Source organism: Oncorhynchus keta, chromosome 19, assembly GCF_023373465.1.
Source record: "Oncorhynchus keta strain PuntledgeMale-10-30-2019 chromosome 19, Oket_V2, whole genome shotgun sequence".
NCBI lineage: Eukaryota > Metazoa > Chordata > Actinopteri > Salmoniformes > Salmonidae > Oncorhynchus > Oncorhynchus keta.
The window spans coordinates 43,664,995-43,679,868 of NC_068439.1; the positions used below are offsets into that span (position 1 = coordinate 43,664,995).

Here is a 14,874-nt window from a genome sequence, read left to right on the forward strand (position 1 = left end):
CCAAAGGTCATGCTGATGTTGGCTTCGTTCTGTAGTTATTATCTGAACCATTCTGACATCGGACCGTCATCCTCACATCCTCGGAACAGGAGGTTACATTTTCATCAAGGCTTTATAGAGTGGAGCGAGAAGGGTGTGTCTGAAAAGTTTAATAACCCCTGTCTCTTCACAGGGGCGGGCCACTGATTGAGCAGAGCCCTAACCTTATGAAAACCCAAATCTCACATTTTAGAAGCTCAAATCACATTTCATCCCATCACAAATAATTTAATATTCAAACATTTAAATTCAACAACAATTCCATGTGAATCCGATAACTCTGATGTGTAGACTTGGATAAAAGCGTCTGCTAAATGGCATATATTATTATTATATTATTAGACTTTACACTGTAGAGTTTATGTCATCTTGTCATTGACTGACATCATATTCATTAAGTACCACCGCATATGTTCAATTGATGAGATTCCCTATGTGATTTGACTCCTGTATCACTGACTGTATTAAAAAAGAAAAACATCCAATGACAAATATAAATTATTTGGGATTCTGTAATTGATAGTCGATGGTGTCAAATCCAATTCAAAAGCATGAGATGGCACGCGCGAGCAAACACTGAGTTAAGAGGGAAGAAATGTGGTCCAGCGAGGAGAGGATGGGTCCCCTGCACAGGCCAGTCAAGAGTGCAATTTAAACTTGCAAGTGTGACTTTGAGCAAGCCTAACATCATTGTCACACATAAAAATACATCTTAAACAGTACATACTATGTTAATAAATGTGTTATTACTTGTAACATAGGTTGCGTGTAAGAGAGAGAATGTTGCTCGCATGTTGTTTGTCTGTTAGCCCAAGGCTTTGGAATACAAGTGTGAATCCTTAGCCCAGGGTTAAATCATAGCCCAGCCAGGGTTAACAATGCTTGTGTGAACACAGGCTAAGCTAGCCCAGGTCGAGTCTAGCCTGGGGCTAAGAACAATGCAGTGTGAAAAGGCCTTCAGAGGCTCATCTCAAGCTCTTTCTAATACTCAAATGCAAACAATCCAGCATCGTCAGTATTTGTTTCTGTTTTACTCCGCTAACTCCTTCACTCTGCCTCAGTTTCCAGCCAATGTTTACATAGTCACCCTGCCTACCAACCAAACAATTGTCACCAATCATAACATTGTTGGGACAGAGTCATACAAATGTAATACCATATTTGCATGTCAACACCCTCTAACTTTCGTTATCTAAAATGTTGTGGTTTTTGTTTTGCATTAGTTTCACGAGTGCTTTTTATATAAAGAAAGTATTAAATTACTGTGGAGACAATTTGAGTATGAATTTGAACATGAACTGAAAATTACATTTATATTCAAACTATAAAAGTATTTGCCAAGTCATAGGAAAGCATATGTGTCCACTCACCACATCACTCTGTTCTGTGAAAAGACTAGTGATACAGACCAAATATATCGCGAGATCTCGCACGCAACACACACACACCTTAGCACAACATATCCAATTTCCCACCACATTATCTCAGGCTCAGTGCAGCACATCATAACGTCCTGTAAAAAGACACCAGACATCCATTACCTAGGTAGTGGGAAAAACAATACATTCTAAGGGAATAAACATCTACACAGACAGTAACTTAAGTCTATGACCTGTCTGTGTATGCTAGAGTCCTGTTACACTGGCCTCCATTCTAAAAAGCTGTCATGTTAAAGAAAACGATACATATATTGTTACATATATGATCTTCTACCGGGAAAACCAGTGTGTATTCAGCTGACAGACACATGACATTCACCTGACGCACAAACCTATTTAGGTGACCTTTTACCTCAGGCAATTACGGAAACACTTATTTGCAAATGGTATGCAAATAGTATGTCAGCACCAAGCACTCTCTATCTGTTTGTTTACTCTATGTCCAGGTTCATTGAGCTTGCTTTTTCTCTCTCGCACATGTCAGGGAGAATTCAGGGGGCAGTGCAAAGTATGGGAGGTGAGCAAGCGCCTGAATGCTCAGCTGAAAGAGTGAGAAGAGACACCAGGAGGAAAGGACTGAATGCAGGTCAGTGTTCACCAGATGATGAGGAATATTCATCCCCCTCTTTCATCTCCCATCCTTTTTTTACTCAACTTGTCTACTGTCTCATCGGTCTCCCTCCTTCTTTTCCCCATCCCTCTCTCTCTATCCTCTATCGTTTTGTTCGTTCAACTGTTATTCAGTGTCATCTCAGAACACAGTCATTAGTTCCAGTGTCATCATGATGCATATGTGTTGCATAATATTACATCCCAGTCCACAATTGAATATGCACTGATTAAGACATTTGATACTATTTCCTGACCATTACTATAACTAGATGTAATTGGGAACTCCCCCTGCAGACTGAAAGTGGTGAGTTCAGCTGGCGTCTTGACAAGCAGTCGAAGCACCTGCAGCGAGTGGAGGGGTAGGCGGAGGAGCGAGGTTGGAGGAGTTGGAGCGGCTGCTTGGGGGCATGGAGCTGGAGGGTGTTGTCCTGAAGGACAAAATGGCCGACAGCGAGGCTGAACTGCTGCAGCTGAGAGCAGCCAAGGAGGGGGGGGCAGGAGAAAAAGCAGAGGTGAGGAGGATCTGTCGCCATAATGACTACAAATCAGTCATACAACTGAAACGTAGACTGTCTGCACATAGTATCTCATATACAACTCTACATGAGTATACAACAATACAGTCCTCAGCAACAGACATTGAAACATTGCTACTCAAGCCTACAACGTTCATGAATTGCCATACTTATAAATCCAAAGTTTGAAAAGAGTATACAGCATATTTTTGAAGATACTAAAAAGGATACGGTATACTCCCTTTAAAATTTGGACCCATAAATATGGCAAGTTCATACACAGTGTAGATATGATGGTAATTCTGTTTATGTAACCACTGGGTTGTGGTGTGAGATCTGAGGAGCTGGAGAAGGAGCTGACTGTCCTGAAGGAGAAGATCCATCATCTGGACGACATGCTGAAGAGCCAGCAGAGGAAGGTCTGCCACATGATCCAACAGGTGAGCAACACACACACTCGGATGCACGTACACACATGCGGCAGATACACACACACATACAGTGCATTCTGAAAGTATTCAGACCCTTTGACTTTTTCCACATTTTGTTACGTTACAGCCTTATTGTAAAAATTGATTACATATCCCCCTGCATCAATCAATCATTGCTGTTCTGGTTAGTGTTTATTGGCTTATTTCACTGTAGAGCCTCTAGCCCTGCTCATTATACCTTATCCAACCTTTCAGTTCCACCACCCACACATGCTATGACATCACCAGGATTCAATGATGTTTCTAGAGACCATATCTCTCTAATCATCACTCAATACCTAGGTTTACCTCCACTGTATTCACATCCTACCATACCTTTGTCTGTACATTATACCTTGAAGCTATTTTATCGCCCCCAGAAACCTGCTTTTACTCTCTGTTCCGGACGTTCTAAACGACCAATTCTCATAGCTTTTAGCCGTACCCTTATCCTACTCTGTTCCTCTGGTGATATAGAGGTGAATCCAGGCCCTGCAGTGCCTAGCTCCACTCCTATACCCGAGGAGCTCTCTTTTGATGACTTCTGTAACCGTAATAGCCTTGGTTTCATGCATGTTAACATTAGAAGCCTCCTCCCTAAGCTTGTTTTATTCACTGCTTTAGCACACTCTGCCAACCCGGATGTTCTAGCTGTGTCTGAATCCTGTCTTAGGAAGACCACCAAAAATTCTGAAATCTCCATTCCGAACTACAACATTTTCAGACTAGATAGAAAGGCCAAAGGGGGCGGTGTTGCAATCTACTGCAGAGAGAGGCTGCAGAGTTCTGTCCTACTATCCAGGTCTTTACCCAAACAATTTGAACTTCTACTTTTAAAAATCCACCTATCTAAAAACAAGTCTCTCACTTTTGCCACCTGCTATAGACCACCCTCTGTTCCCAGCTATGCTCTGGACACCATATGTGAACTGATTGCCCCCCCATCTATCTTCAGAGCTCGTGCTGCTAGGCGACCTAAACTGGAACATGCTTAACACCCCAGCCATCCTACAATCTAAGCTTGATGCCCTCAATCTCACACAAATTATCAATGAACCTACCAGGTACCACCCCAAAGCCGTAAACATGGGCACCCTCATAGATATCCTCCTAACCAACTTGCCCTCTAAATACACCTCTGCTGTTTTCAACCAAGATCTCAGCAATCGCTGCCTCATTGCCTGCATCCGTAATGGGTCAGCGGTCAAATGACCTCCACTCATCACTGTCAAACGCTCCCTGAAACACTTCAGCGAGCAGGCCTTTCTAATCTCACCTGGCCGGGGTATCCTGGAAGGACATTGACCTCATCCCATCAGTAGAGGATGGTTATTTTTTTTAAATGCCTTCCTCACCATCTTAAATAAGCATGCCACATTCAAGAAATTTAGAACCAGGAACAGGTATAGCCCCTGGTTCTCTCCAGACCTGACTGCCCTTAACCAACACAAAACATCCTATGGCGTTCTGCATTAGCATCAAACAGCCCCCGTGATATGCAACTTTTCAGGGAAGCTAGAAACCAATACACACAGGCAGTTAGAAAAGCCAAGGCTAGCTTTTTCAAGCAGAAATTTGCTTCCTGCAACACAAACTCAAAAAGGTTCTGGGACTCTGTAAAGTCCTTGGAGAATAGGAACACCTCCTCCCAGCTGCCCACTGCACTGAGAATAGGAAACACTGTCACTACCAATAAATCCACTATAATTGAGAATTTCAATAAGCATTTTTCTACGGCTGGCCATGCTTTCCACCTGGCTACCCCTACCTCGGTCAACAGCACTGCACCCTCACAGCAACTCGCCCAAGCCTTCCCCATTTCTCCTTCTCCCAAATCCAGTCAGCTGATGTCCTGAAAGAGCGGCAAAATCTGGACCCTTTCTTTCTAAAACAAAATTGTTGCAACCCCTATTACTAGCCTGTGCGACCTCTCTTTCGTGTCGTCTGAGATTCCCAAAGATTGGAAAGCAGCTGCGGTCATCCCCCTCTTCAAAGGGGGGGACACTCTTGACCCAAACTGCTACAGACCTATATCTATCCTACCCTGCCTTTCTAAGATCTTCGAAGGCCAAGTCAACAAATAGATTACCGACCATTTTGAATCCCACCATACCTTCTCCGCTATGCAATCTGGTTTCAGAGCTGGTCATGGGTGCACCTCAGCCACGCTCAAGGTCCTAAAGGATATCTTAACCGCAATCGATAAGAAACAATACTGTGCAGCCGTATTCATTGACCTGGCCAAGGCTTTCGACTCTGTCAATCACCACATCCTCATCGACAGACTCGATAGCCCTGGTTTCTCAAATGGTTGCCTCGACTGGTTCACCAACTATTTCTCTGATAGAGTTCAGTGTGTCAAATCAGAGGGCCTTTTTTCCGGGCCTCTGACAGTCTCTATGGGGGTGCCACAGGGTTAAATTCTTGGACCGACTCTCTTATCTGTATACATCAATGATGTCGCTCTTGCTACTGGTGAGACTCTGATCCACCTCTACGCAGACGACACCATTCGGTCTACTTCTGGCCCTTCTTTGGACTCTGTGTTAACAACCCTCCAGACGAGCTTCAATGCCATACAACTCTCCTTCCGTGGCCTCCAATTGCTCTTAAATACAAGTAAAACTAAATGCATGCTCTTCAACCGATCGCTGCCTGCACCTGCCCGCCTGTCCAACATCACTACTCTGGACGGTTCTGTCTTAGAATATGTGGACAACTACAAATACCTAGGTGTCTGGTTAGACTGTAAACTCTCCTTCCAGACTCACATCAAACATCTCCAATCCAAAGTTAAATCTAGAATTGGCTTCCTATTTCGCAACAAAGCCTCCTTCACTCATGCTGCCAAACATACCCTTGTAAACCTGACCATCCTACCGATCCTCGACTTCGGCGACGTCATTTACAAAATAGCCTCCAATACCCTCCTCAATAAATTGGATGCAGTCTATCACAGTGCCGTCCATTTTGTCACCAAAGCCCCATATACTACCCACCACTGCGACCTGTACCCTTTCGTTGGCTGGCCCTCGCTTCATACTCGTCGCCAAAGGTCATCGACTCCAGGTCATCTACAAGACCCTGCTAGTCTCCCCTTATCTCACCTCGCTGGTCACCATAGCAGCACCCACCTGTAGCATGCACTCCAGCAGGTATATCTCTCTGGTCACCCCCAAAACCAATTCTTACTTTGGCCGCCTAGCCTTCCAATTCTCTGCTGCCAATGACTGGAACGAACTGCAAAAATCTCTGAAACTGGAAACACTTATCCCCCTCACTAGCTTTAAGCACCAGCTGTCAGAGCAGCTCACAGATTACTGCATCTGTACATAGCCCATCTATAATTTAGCCCAAACAACTACCTCTCTCCCTACTGTATTTATTTTGCTCCTTTGCACCCCCATTATTTCTATCTCTACTTTGCCTGTCCACGACCATTCTCTTGCCTAATTCCCTTTGGATTTATTAAACATCTTAAACTCCAAATCTACCATTCCAGTGTTTATTTAAAAAAAAAGTTTTATTATTTATTATAGTATAGTATTTACTTCGCCACCATGGCCTTTTTTTGCCTTTACCTCCCTTATCTCACCTCATTTGCTCACATTGTATATAGACACATTTTCTACTGTATCATTCATTGACTGTATGTTTGTTTTACTCCATGTGTAACTCTGTGTTGTTGTTCGTGTCGAACTGCTTTGCTTTATCTTGGCCAGGTCGCAATTGTAAATGATAACTTGTTCTCAACTTGCCTACCTGGTTAAAAATAAAGGTGACATTTTAAAAAAATCTAAAAAAATACATGTAGGACAGTGAAGAATACATTTACATTTAATCCATTTTAAATTCAGGTAGTAACACAACAATCTACTCACAATACCCCATAATGACAAAGCAAGAACAGGTTAAGAAATTTTGGCAATTTTATTAAAAATAAAAAACTGAAATATGACATCACTGTTCAGACACTTTACCCTTTGTCATTATGGGGTATTGTGTGTAGATTGCAGAGGATAAATAAAAATCAATTTTAGAACAGTAACAAAATGTGGAAAAAGTCAAGGTCTCTGAATACTTTCCGAAGGCACTATACAATACAGACACACAAACCCTGCATGCTTTGCAGCCATCAATAGGGAAATGATATTGAGATGGAGGGAGTAGAGGGTTCCTAATTGCTTTGGTTTGTAAAGGTGGTAGGGGAGTTACTGTAATCCACGCAAAACTGTTTGCTGAAACAGAATACTCATCATGAATAAGTGATGATATAGCCTCTTCTGTGAAAGTTACAGTGAATGTTAGTTTTCCTCTGCAGTATCTATAGTGGAAAGAAAAAGTATGTGAACCCTTTGTAAATACTGTAGCTGGATTTCTGCATAAATTGGTCAAAACATTTGATCTGATCTTCATCTAGGTCACAACAATAGACACAGTCTGCTTAAACTAATAACAAACAATTATACGTTTTCTTGTCTTTATTGAACACACCGCATAAACATTTACAGTGTAGGGTGGGGAAAGTATGTGAACCCTTGGATTTAATAACTGGTTGACCCTCCTTTGGCAGCAATAACCTCAACCATACGTCTTCTGTAGTTGCGGATCAGACCTGCACAACGGTCAGGAGGAATTTTGGACCATTCCTCTTTACAAAACTGTTTCAGCTCAGCAATATTCTTGAGATGTCTGGTGTGAACTGCTCTCTTGAGGTCATGCCACAGCATCTCAAACGGGTTGAGGTCAGGACTCTGACTGGGCCACTCCAGAAGGCACATTTTCTTCTGTTTATTTACGTCTGTGTTTTGGGTTGTTGTCCTGTTGCGTCACCCAACTTCTGTTGAGCCTCAATTGACGGACAGATAGCCTTACATTCTCCTGTAAAATTTCTTGATAAACTTGGGAATTCATTTTTCTGGCGATGATAGCAAGCTGTCCAGGCCGAGGCAGCAAAGCAGCCCCAAACCATGATGCTCCCTCCACCATACTTTACAGACAGTTGGGATGAGATTTTGATGTTGGCGTGCTGTGCCATTTTTTCTCCACACATAGTGTTGTGTTTCTTCCAAACAACTCAACTGTAGTTTCATCCTACCGCAGAATATTTTTGCCAGTAGCACTGGAATATCCAGGTGCAGGGGGAGGCCCCTTGGTTGTAACTTTTTGCCTGTCCACAATCATTCTCTTGCCTATTCCCTTTGGATTTATTAAACATCTTAAACTCCAACCATCTGCCTCCTGTGTCTGCATTTGGGTCTCGCCTAGTGTCATGATACCTACACTGTGAATGTTTAAATGATGTATTCAATACAGACAAGAAATACAATTTCTGTGTTATTTATTTAAGCACGCTATGTTTGTCTGTTGTGACTTTGATGACTAATTTTTGCAGAAATCCAGGTAACTCCAAAGGGTTCACATAATTTTGTTGCCACTGTAAGAGTATTCTGTTTTGTGAGTGTTACAGCTGCAGAACTCACGGACAGTGATCCAGGAGAGAGATCAAGTGATCAGGGATCCAGAGGAGAAGGTGATTTTCTGGAAGCTGAGGTCCGTACTCATACAGCTATCTGTGTTGTGGTGCGTGTGCATGTTTTTGAGGGATAGGGGTCTCGCTTTGAGTGACTTTTCACCCCTCTCAAGAACACAGAGATGCGTGACCAGATGGGAGTACTTCCTGGAGGGTCAGAAGCCCACCTCTCTGCCCACCAAAGAATGGAAACCCAAACCCCATCGTCTACAGGTGACAACACCATCTTCCTGTCTCTTATCTCTATGGGGCCGATTTCCCTGACACAGATTAAACCTATTCCTTAGTCCTGTGCTAGGCCTAATCTGTGTCTGGAAAACTGGCTCATAATAGTTCTTCACATGTGACTCCCCTGTCTTGACATTCAGTCAGTGTGTGATGGTTATTTTCATGAACAACAGCAATGCAGTATACTTTTTGAGGATAGAAACGAAGGCCAAGGAAGTGGAAGAAAATCTATGTCTATGTCTTGTGCTTTACGGTATATTTCTGCTTTTTTGCCCACAGTAAGCTGATAAAACCTTCAACAATGCAAGGCAACAAGTCACTTCCTTTAATCAGTCATTGAGGTCAAGGCTTGGGCTCGGGAGAGAGAATAGTATGTGAGTAGTCTGTCTACGAATGTACAGTGTATTCGGAAAGTATTCCGACCACTTGACTTTTTCCAAATTTTGTTACGTTACAGCCTTATTCTAAAATGTGTTAAATTGTTTTATTTCCTCATCAATCTACACACAATACCTCATAATGACAAAGCAAAAACATGTTTTTATGTTTGCAAATTCATTATTATTATTATTTTTAAATATCACAAGTATTCAGACCCTTTACTCAGTACTTTGTTGAAGCACTTTTGGCAGCGATTACAGCCTCAAGTCTTCAAGCTCTGTCAAGTTGGATGGGAAGCATCTCTGCACAGCTATTTTCAGGTCTCTCCAGAGATGTTTGATCAGGTTCAAGTTGGGGCTCTGGCTGGGCCACTCAAGGACATTCAGAAACTTGTCCTGAACCCACTCCTGCATTGTCTTGGATTGTGTGCTTAGGGTTGTTGTCCTGTTGGAAGGTGAACCTTCACCCCAGTCTGAGGTCCTGAGCACTCTGGAGCAGGTTTTAATCAAGGATCTCTGTACTTTGTTCCGTTCATCTTTCCCTCGATCCTGACAGCATGATGCTGCCACCACCATGCTTCAGCGTAGGAATGGAATTGGCTAGGTGATGAGCAGTGCCTGCTTTCCTCCAGACGTGATGCTTTCTTATGGTCTAAAAGCCCTTTAGGTGCTTTCTGGAAAGTCCCAAGTGGGCTGTCATGTGCCTTTTACTGAGGAGTGGCTTCCATCTTGTCACGTTCGCTGGAATAAATATCGGACCAAGCTGCAGCGTGATATGGTTTCCACATATTATTTATTAGAAACTAACAAAAACAATAAACAAAGAAAAAACGAAACAAACAACGAACCGTAACTAAGAGGTGTAACATACACTAACTAAAAACAATATCCCATAAAACAAAGGTGGAAAAAATGCTACTTAAATATGATCCCCAATTAGAGACAACGATAGCCAGCAGCCTCTAATTGGGAATCATACCAAACACCAACATAGAAAAACTAAACTAGAACCCCACATAGAAAATAACAACGAGAAACCCCTCCTGTCACGCCCTAACCTACTCTACCATAGAAAATAAGGGCTCTCTATGGTCAGGACGTGACAGTACCCCCCCACCCAAAGGTGCGGACTCTGCAAAACCTGAAACCAAAAGGGAGGGTTAGGGGGGTGTCTAGTGTCAGTGGCGGCTCTGGTGCGGGACGAAGAACCCGCTCAACTCGCGGATCCACCATCTTTGTTTTTAAAGTAAGTGAACCACACAACAAAACAATAAAGAATAATCAAAATGTGACGACAATGGAGTGCTAACATGCAACTACACATAAAAATTATCCCACCAAACACAGGTGGAGAAATGCTACTAAAATATGATCCCCAATTAGAGATGACGATAGCCAGCTGCCTCTTGGGAATCATACCAAAAACCAACATAGAAAACAAAACTAGAACCCCACACAGAAAATATAAACTAGAAACCCCCCAGTCACACCCTGACCTACTCCACCATAGAAAATAATGGATGTGACACATCTGGCCACTCTACCATAAAGGCCTGATTGGAGGAGTGCTGCAGAGATGGTTATCCTTCTGGAAGGTTCTCCCATGTACTCTGGAGCTCTGTCAGAGTGACCATCGGGTTCTTGGTCACCTCCCTGACCAAAGCCCTTCTCCCCCGATTAGTACCCTTCCCCAGGTCTGTGCTTCGACACAATCCTGTCTCTGAGCTCTACGGACAATTCCTTCGACCTCATGGCTTGGTTTTTGCTATGACATGCACTGTCAACTGTGGTATCTTACATAGACAGGTGTGTGCCTTTCCAAATCATATCCAATCAATTGATTGGCGTCGACCTGTGGTAAATTCAAGTTGTAGAATCATCTCAAGGATGATCAATGGAAACATGATGCACCTGAGCTCAATTTCGAGTCTCATAGCAAAGGGTCTGAATAGTTATGTAAATGTATTTCTGTTTAAGAAATATATAAATATCAAAAAAGCTGTTTTCGCTTTGTCATTATGGGGTATTGTGTGTTGATTGATGAAGGGAAAAATGTATTTAATCAATGTGAGAGTAAGGCTGTAACGTAGCAATGTGGAAAAAGCTAAGGGATCTGAATACTTTCCGAATGCACTGTATATAGCCACCTCCTAGCGTTCATGCTGATATGTGTTGGTTCATTGTGGTTTGGTGCCTGATATACACTAGATAAACCCCATTGTAAAAAAGCACTCCATTTGCAGGAACATTCCCAGTTCGACCATTACTTCCTTGCTTGAGGCATAACTGTATTTGAGACTGTTTTATGTGTGATTTATTGTCTCTCTCAACTTTTCTCAAGCTGTATCTAGAATTGGGAATTTGGCCAATACATGTACAGTGGGGCAAAAAAGTATTTAGTCAGCCACCAATTTTGCAAGTTCTCCCACTTAAAAAGATGAGAGAATTAATTGTAATTTTCATCATAGGTACACTTCAACTATGACAGACAAAATGAGATATTCTTTCTCCAGAAAATTCACATTGTAGGATTTTTAATGAATTTATTTGCAAATTATGGTGGAAAATAAGTATTTGGTCAATAACAAAAGTTTATCTCAATACTTTGTTATATACCCTTTGTTGGCAATGACAGAGGTCAAACGTTTTCTGTAAGTCTTCACAAGGTTTTCACACACTGTTGCTGGTATTTTGGCCCATTCCTCCATGCAGATCTCCTCTAGAGCAGTGATGTTTGGGGGCTGTTGCTGGGCAACACGGACTTTCAACTCCCTCCAAAGATTTTCTATGGGGTTGAGATCTGGAGACTGGCTAGGCCACTCCAGGACCTTGAAATTCTTCTTACGAAGCCACGCCTTCGTTGCCCGGCGGTGTGTTTGGGATCATTTTCATGCTGAAAGACCCAGTCACGTTTCATCTTCAATGCCCTTATTGATGGAAGGAGGTTTTCACTCAAAATCTCATGATACATGGCCCCATTCATTCTTTCCTTTATACGGACCAGTCATCCTGGTCCCTTTGCAGAAAAACAGCCCCAAAGCATGATGTTTCCACCCCCATGCTTCACAGTAGGTATGGTGTTCTTTGGATGCAACTCAGAATTCTTTGTCCTCCAAACACGACGAGTTGAGTTTTTAACAAAAAGTTATATTTTGGTTTCATCTGACCATATGACATTCTCCCAATCTTCTTCTGGATCATCCAAATGCTCTCTAGCAAACTTCAGACGGGCCTGGACATGTACTGGCTTAAGCAGGGGGACACGTCTGGCACTGCAGGATTTGAGTCCCTGGCGGCGTAGTGTGTTACTGATGGTAGGCTTTGTTATTTTGGTCCCAGCTCTCTGCAGGTCATTAACTAGGTCCCACCGTGTGGTTCTGGGATTTTTGCTCACCGTTCTTGTGATCATTTTGACCCCACGGGGTGAGATCTTGCGTGGAGCCCCAGATCGAGGGAGATTATCAGTGGTCTTGTATGTCTTCCATTTCCTAATAATTGCTCCCACAGTTGATTTCTTCAAACCAAGCTGCTTACCTATTGCAGATTCAGTCTTCCCAGCCTGGTGCAGGTCTACAATTTTGTTTCTGGTGTCCTTTGACAGCTCTTTGGTCTTGGCCATAGTGGAGTTTGGAGTGTGACTGTTTGAGGTTGTGGACAGGTGTCTTTTATACTGATAACAAGTTCAAACAGGTGCCATTAATACAGGTAGCGAGTGGATGACAGAGGAGCCTCTTAAAGAAGAAGTTACAGGTCTGTGAGAACCAGAAATCTTGCTTGTTTGTAGGTGACCAAATACTTATTTTCCACCATAATTTGCAAATAAATTCATAAAAAATCCTACAATGTGATTTTCTGGATTTTTTGTTCTCATTTTGTATGTCATAGTTGAAGTGTACCTATGATGAAAATTACAGGCCACTCTCATCTTTTTAAGTGGGAGAACTTGCACAATTGGTGGCTGACTAAATACTTTTTTGCCCCACTGTATATTGCACCTTTTTAAAAAGGGCAGTGCCTGTTTTCTAGTTCGCCCAAGTGAGAAACAATCAATATAAAAGCAGTGCAGCTCTGTTGTCACTCAGACACACGTGGAGTTTTCAGCACACAGATCCGTAGCCTAGTTAACCAGGATACCTCCGTTTTAGGGTCCATACAGTAGGTCGCATTCCTGTGTTTGCAGTGCACCTTACACACAGAGGCATTTAGTTGTTTGATAACATTAAGATGTCTCCGATTTAACCTACTTTTTTTTCTCTGACATAAGATGGAGATAAAAATCCATAGTTCAAATTCGTAGAATTATGAGTTATGTTTTTTTGTTGTTTATTACTAAATGTAATATTGTACAGAAACGTAATGTCCTTTTTATACCTAGCTTACCTCTGTCAGTTATTAACCAGTAGATAAATGGTTATACTGAAAAATACAACATGCTGTTATAATGTTGCACGTGGTGGCTGTCGGATGTACAGTATAAATACAATTAATAATATAAATATGTATGAATCTAACCTGCCTTCTAAGCATAAATATGAAAGTGGCTTACAGTTGTCTCACCTCCCAAGATTAGACGTTTTCAGTCTTTGGCCTTGATGGTATCATTTTAAAGGGGGTATTGCGTTAAATTATCATTACACCCTGCATGTATACTGTATAACTACTGATGATTATGGGGTGTCCCCCAAATGGCACCCTATTCCCCCTTTGTGCCTTGGTCAAAAGTAGTGCACTATGTAGGGAATATGGTACCATTATGGACACATCCAATGTGTGGTATTATCCTATATATTAGTAACCATTTTGCTGTCTGGTTTAAGAGCTCTTATTTTATGTAACAACTGTTATTTTTCTGTTACAAACCAAGCATATTTAATGTGAAAACTACCCCTCTCTCTATTGTAGATAGAAGCATTGTAGTCTGTCTTTGTTTGTCAAAATAAAACTTATTTAAAAAGTGTTTCCCTCCTTTTTCTATCCCAGATGTTAGATACTTTGAAGAATCTCAAATATAAAATATATTTTGATTTATTTAACACTTTTGGTTACTACATGATTCCATGTGTTATTTCATAGTGTTGATGTCTTCACTATTATTCTACAATGTAGAAAATAGTAAAAATAAAGAAAAACCCTGGAATGAGCAGGTGTGTCAACTTTTTACTGGTACTGTATATTTTCATATCAGGGCGCACGATTCCTGGCACAATGATATTGCAATGTTAAAATGAAAATCTAAAATGGAAGAACATATTAGCCTGGTAAGCAAAAGCAATTTTTCTGGTCTCAGGCAAAGTTAGTCAACACAAGGCAAAGTTACTCATCATATGTGCATGGTCACCGAACCAATTCTCCCTGGTTAATTGTTTGCATGATGAGTAACCTTGCCTGATTCCTGAAGAGTTGCATTGTCTATAGGCTTTGGTTTAGCAGGCTAATGTGCTCTTCTTATGTGTAGAAGACAGTAATTCGAACCCTGTCGGTCATCAGGGTTTTTTTTTGGATTAGAAACTGGTTTCGGTGGTGGGCGTGGCAATGTGCGTGGTCGACCAGCAGCTGAATTTTAGAGAACATTTTAGAGACCCCCATCTTGGCAGTGTAGATACATTTGAAGCCACTTTCCTGCAATATGCAAATGTGTCCATGGAGTTGAGGGGAAAT

The 14,874-nt window shown here is 41.9% G+C and overlaps 1 protein-coding gene across 2 annotated transcripts; it reads left to right on the forward strand.

The window, feature by feature from the left end:
* Positions 1-3,080: 3,080 nt before the first annotated feature.
* LOC118398350 (uncharacterized) lies at positions 3,081-14,173 on the forward strand. 2 transcript variants are annotated; one of them, XM_052470626.1, is made up of 3 exons: positions 3,081-8,628; positions 8,722-8,821; positions 9,116-14,173. In XM_052470626.1, the coding sequence occupies exon 1, from the start codon at positions 3,081-3,083 to the stop codon at positions 4,068-4,070; it is 990 nt and encodes a 329-aa protein (XP_052326586.1). In that variant the 3' UTR covers positions 4,071-8,628; positions 8,722-8,821; positions 9,116-14,173. The 2 variants fall into 2 exon arrangements, with proteins under 2 accessions (XP_052326586.1, XP_052326585.1); XM_052470625.1 differs by having other exon boundaries at positions 3,081-8,821.
* Positions 14,174-14,874: the final 701 nt, after the last annotated feature.

Bases quoted from the DNA above. Each gene is read 5' to 3' on its own strand.
- LOC118398350 (XM_052470625.1), top strand. From the start codon at position 3,081: ATGCGGCAGATACACACACACATACAGTGCATTCTGAAAGTATTCAGA.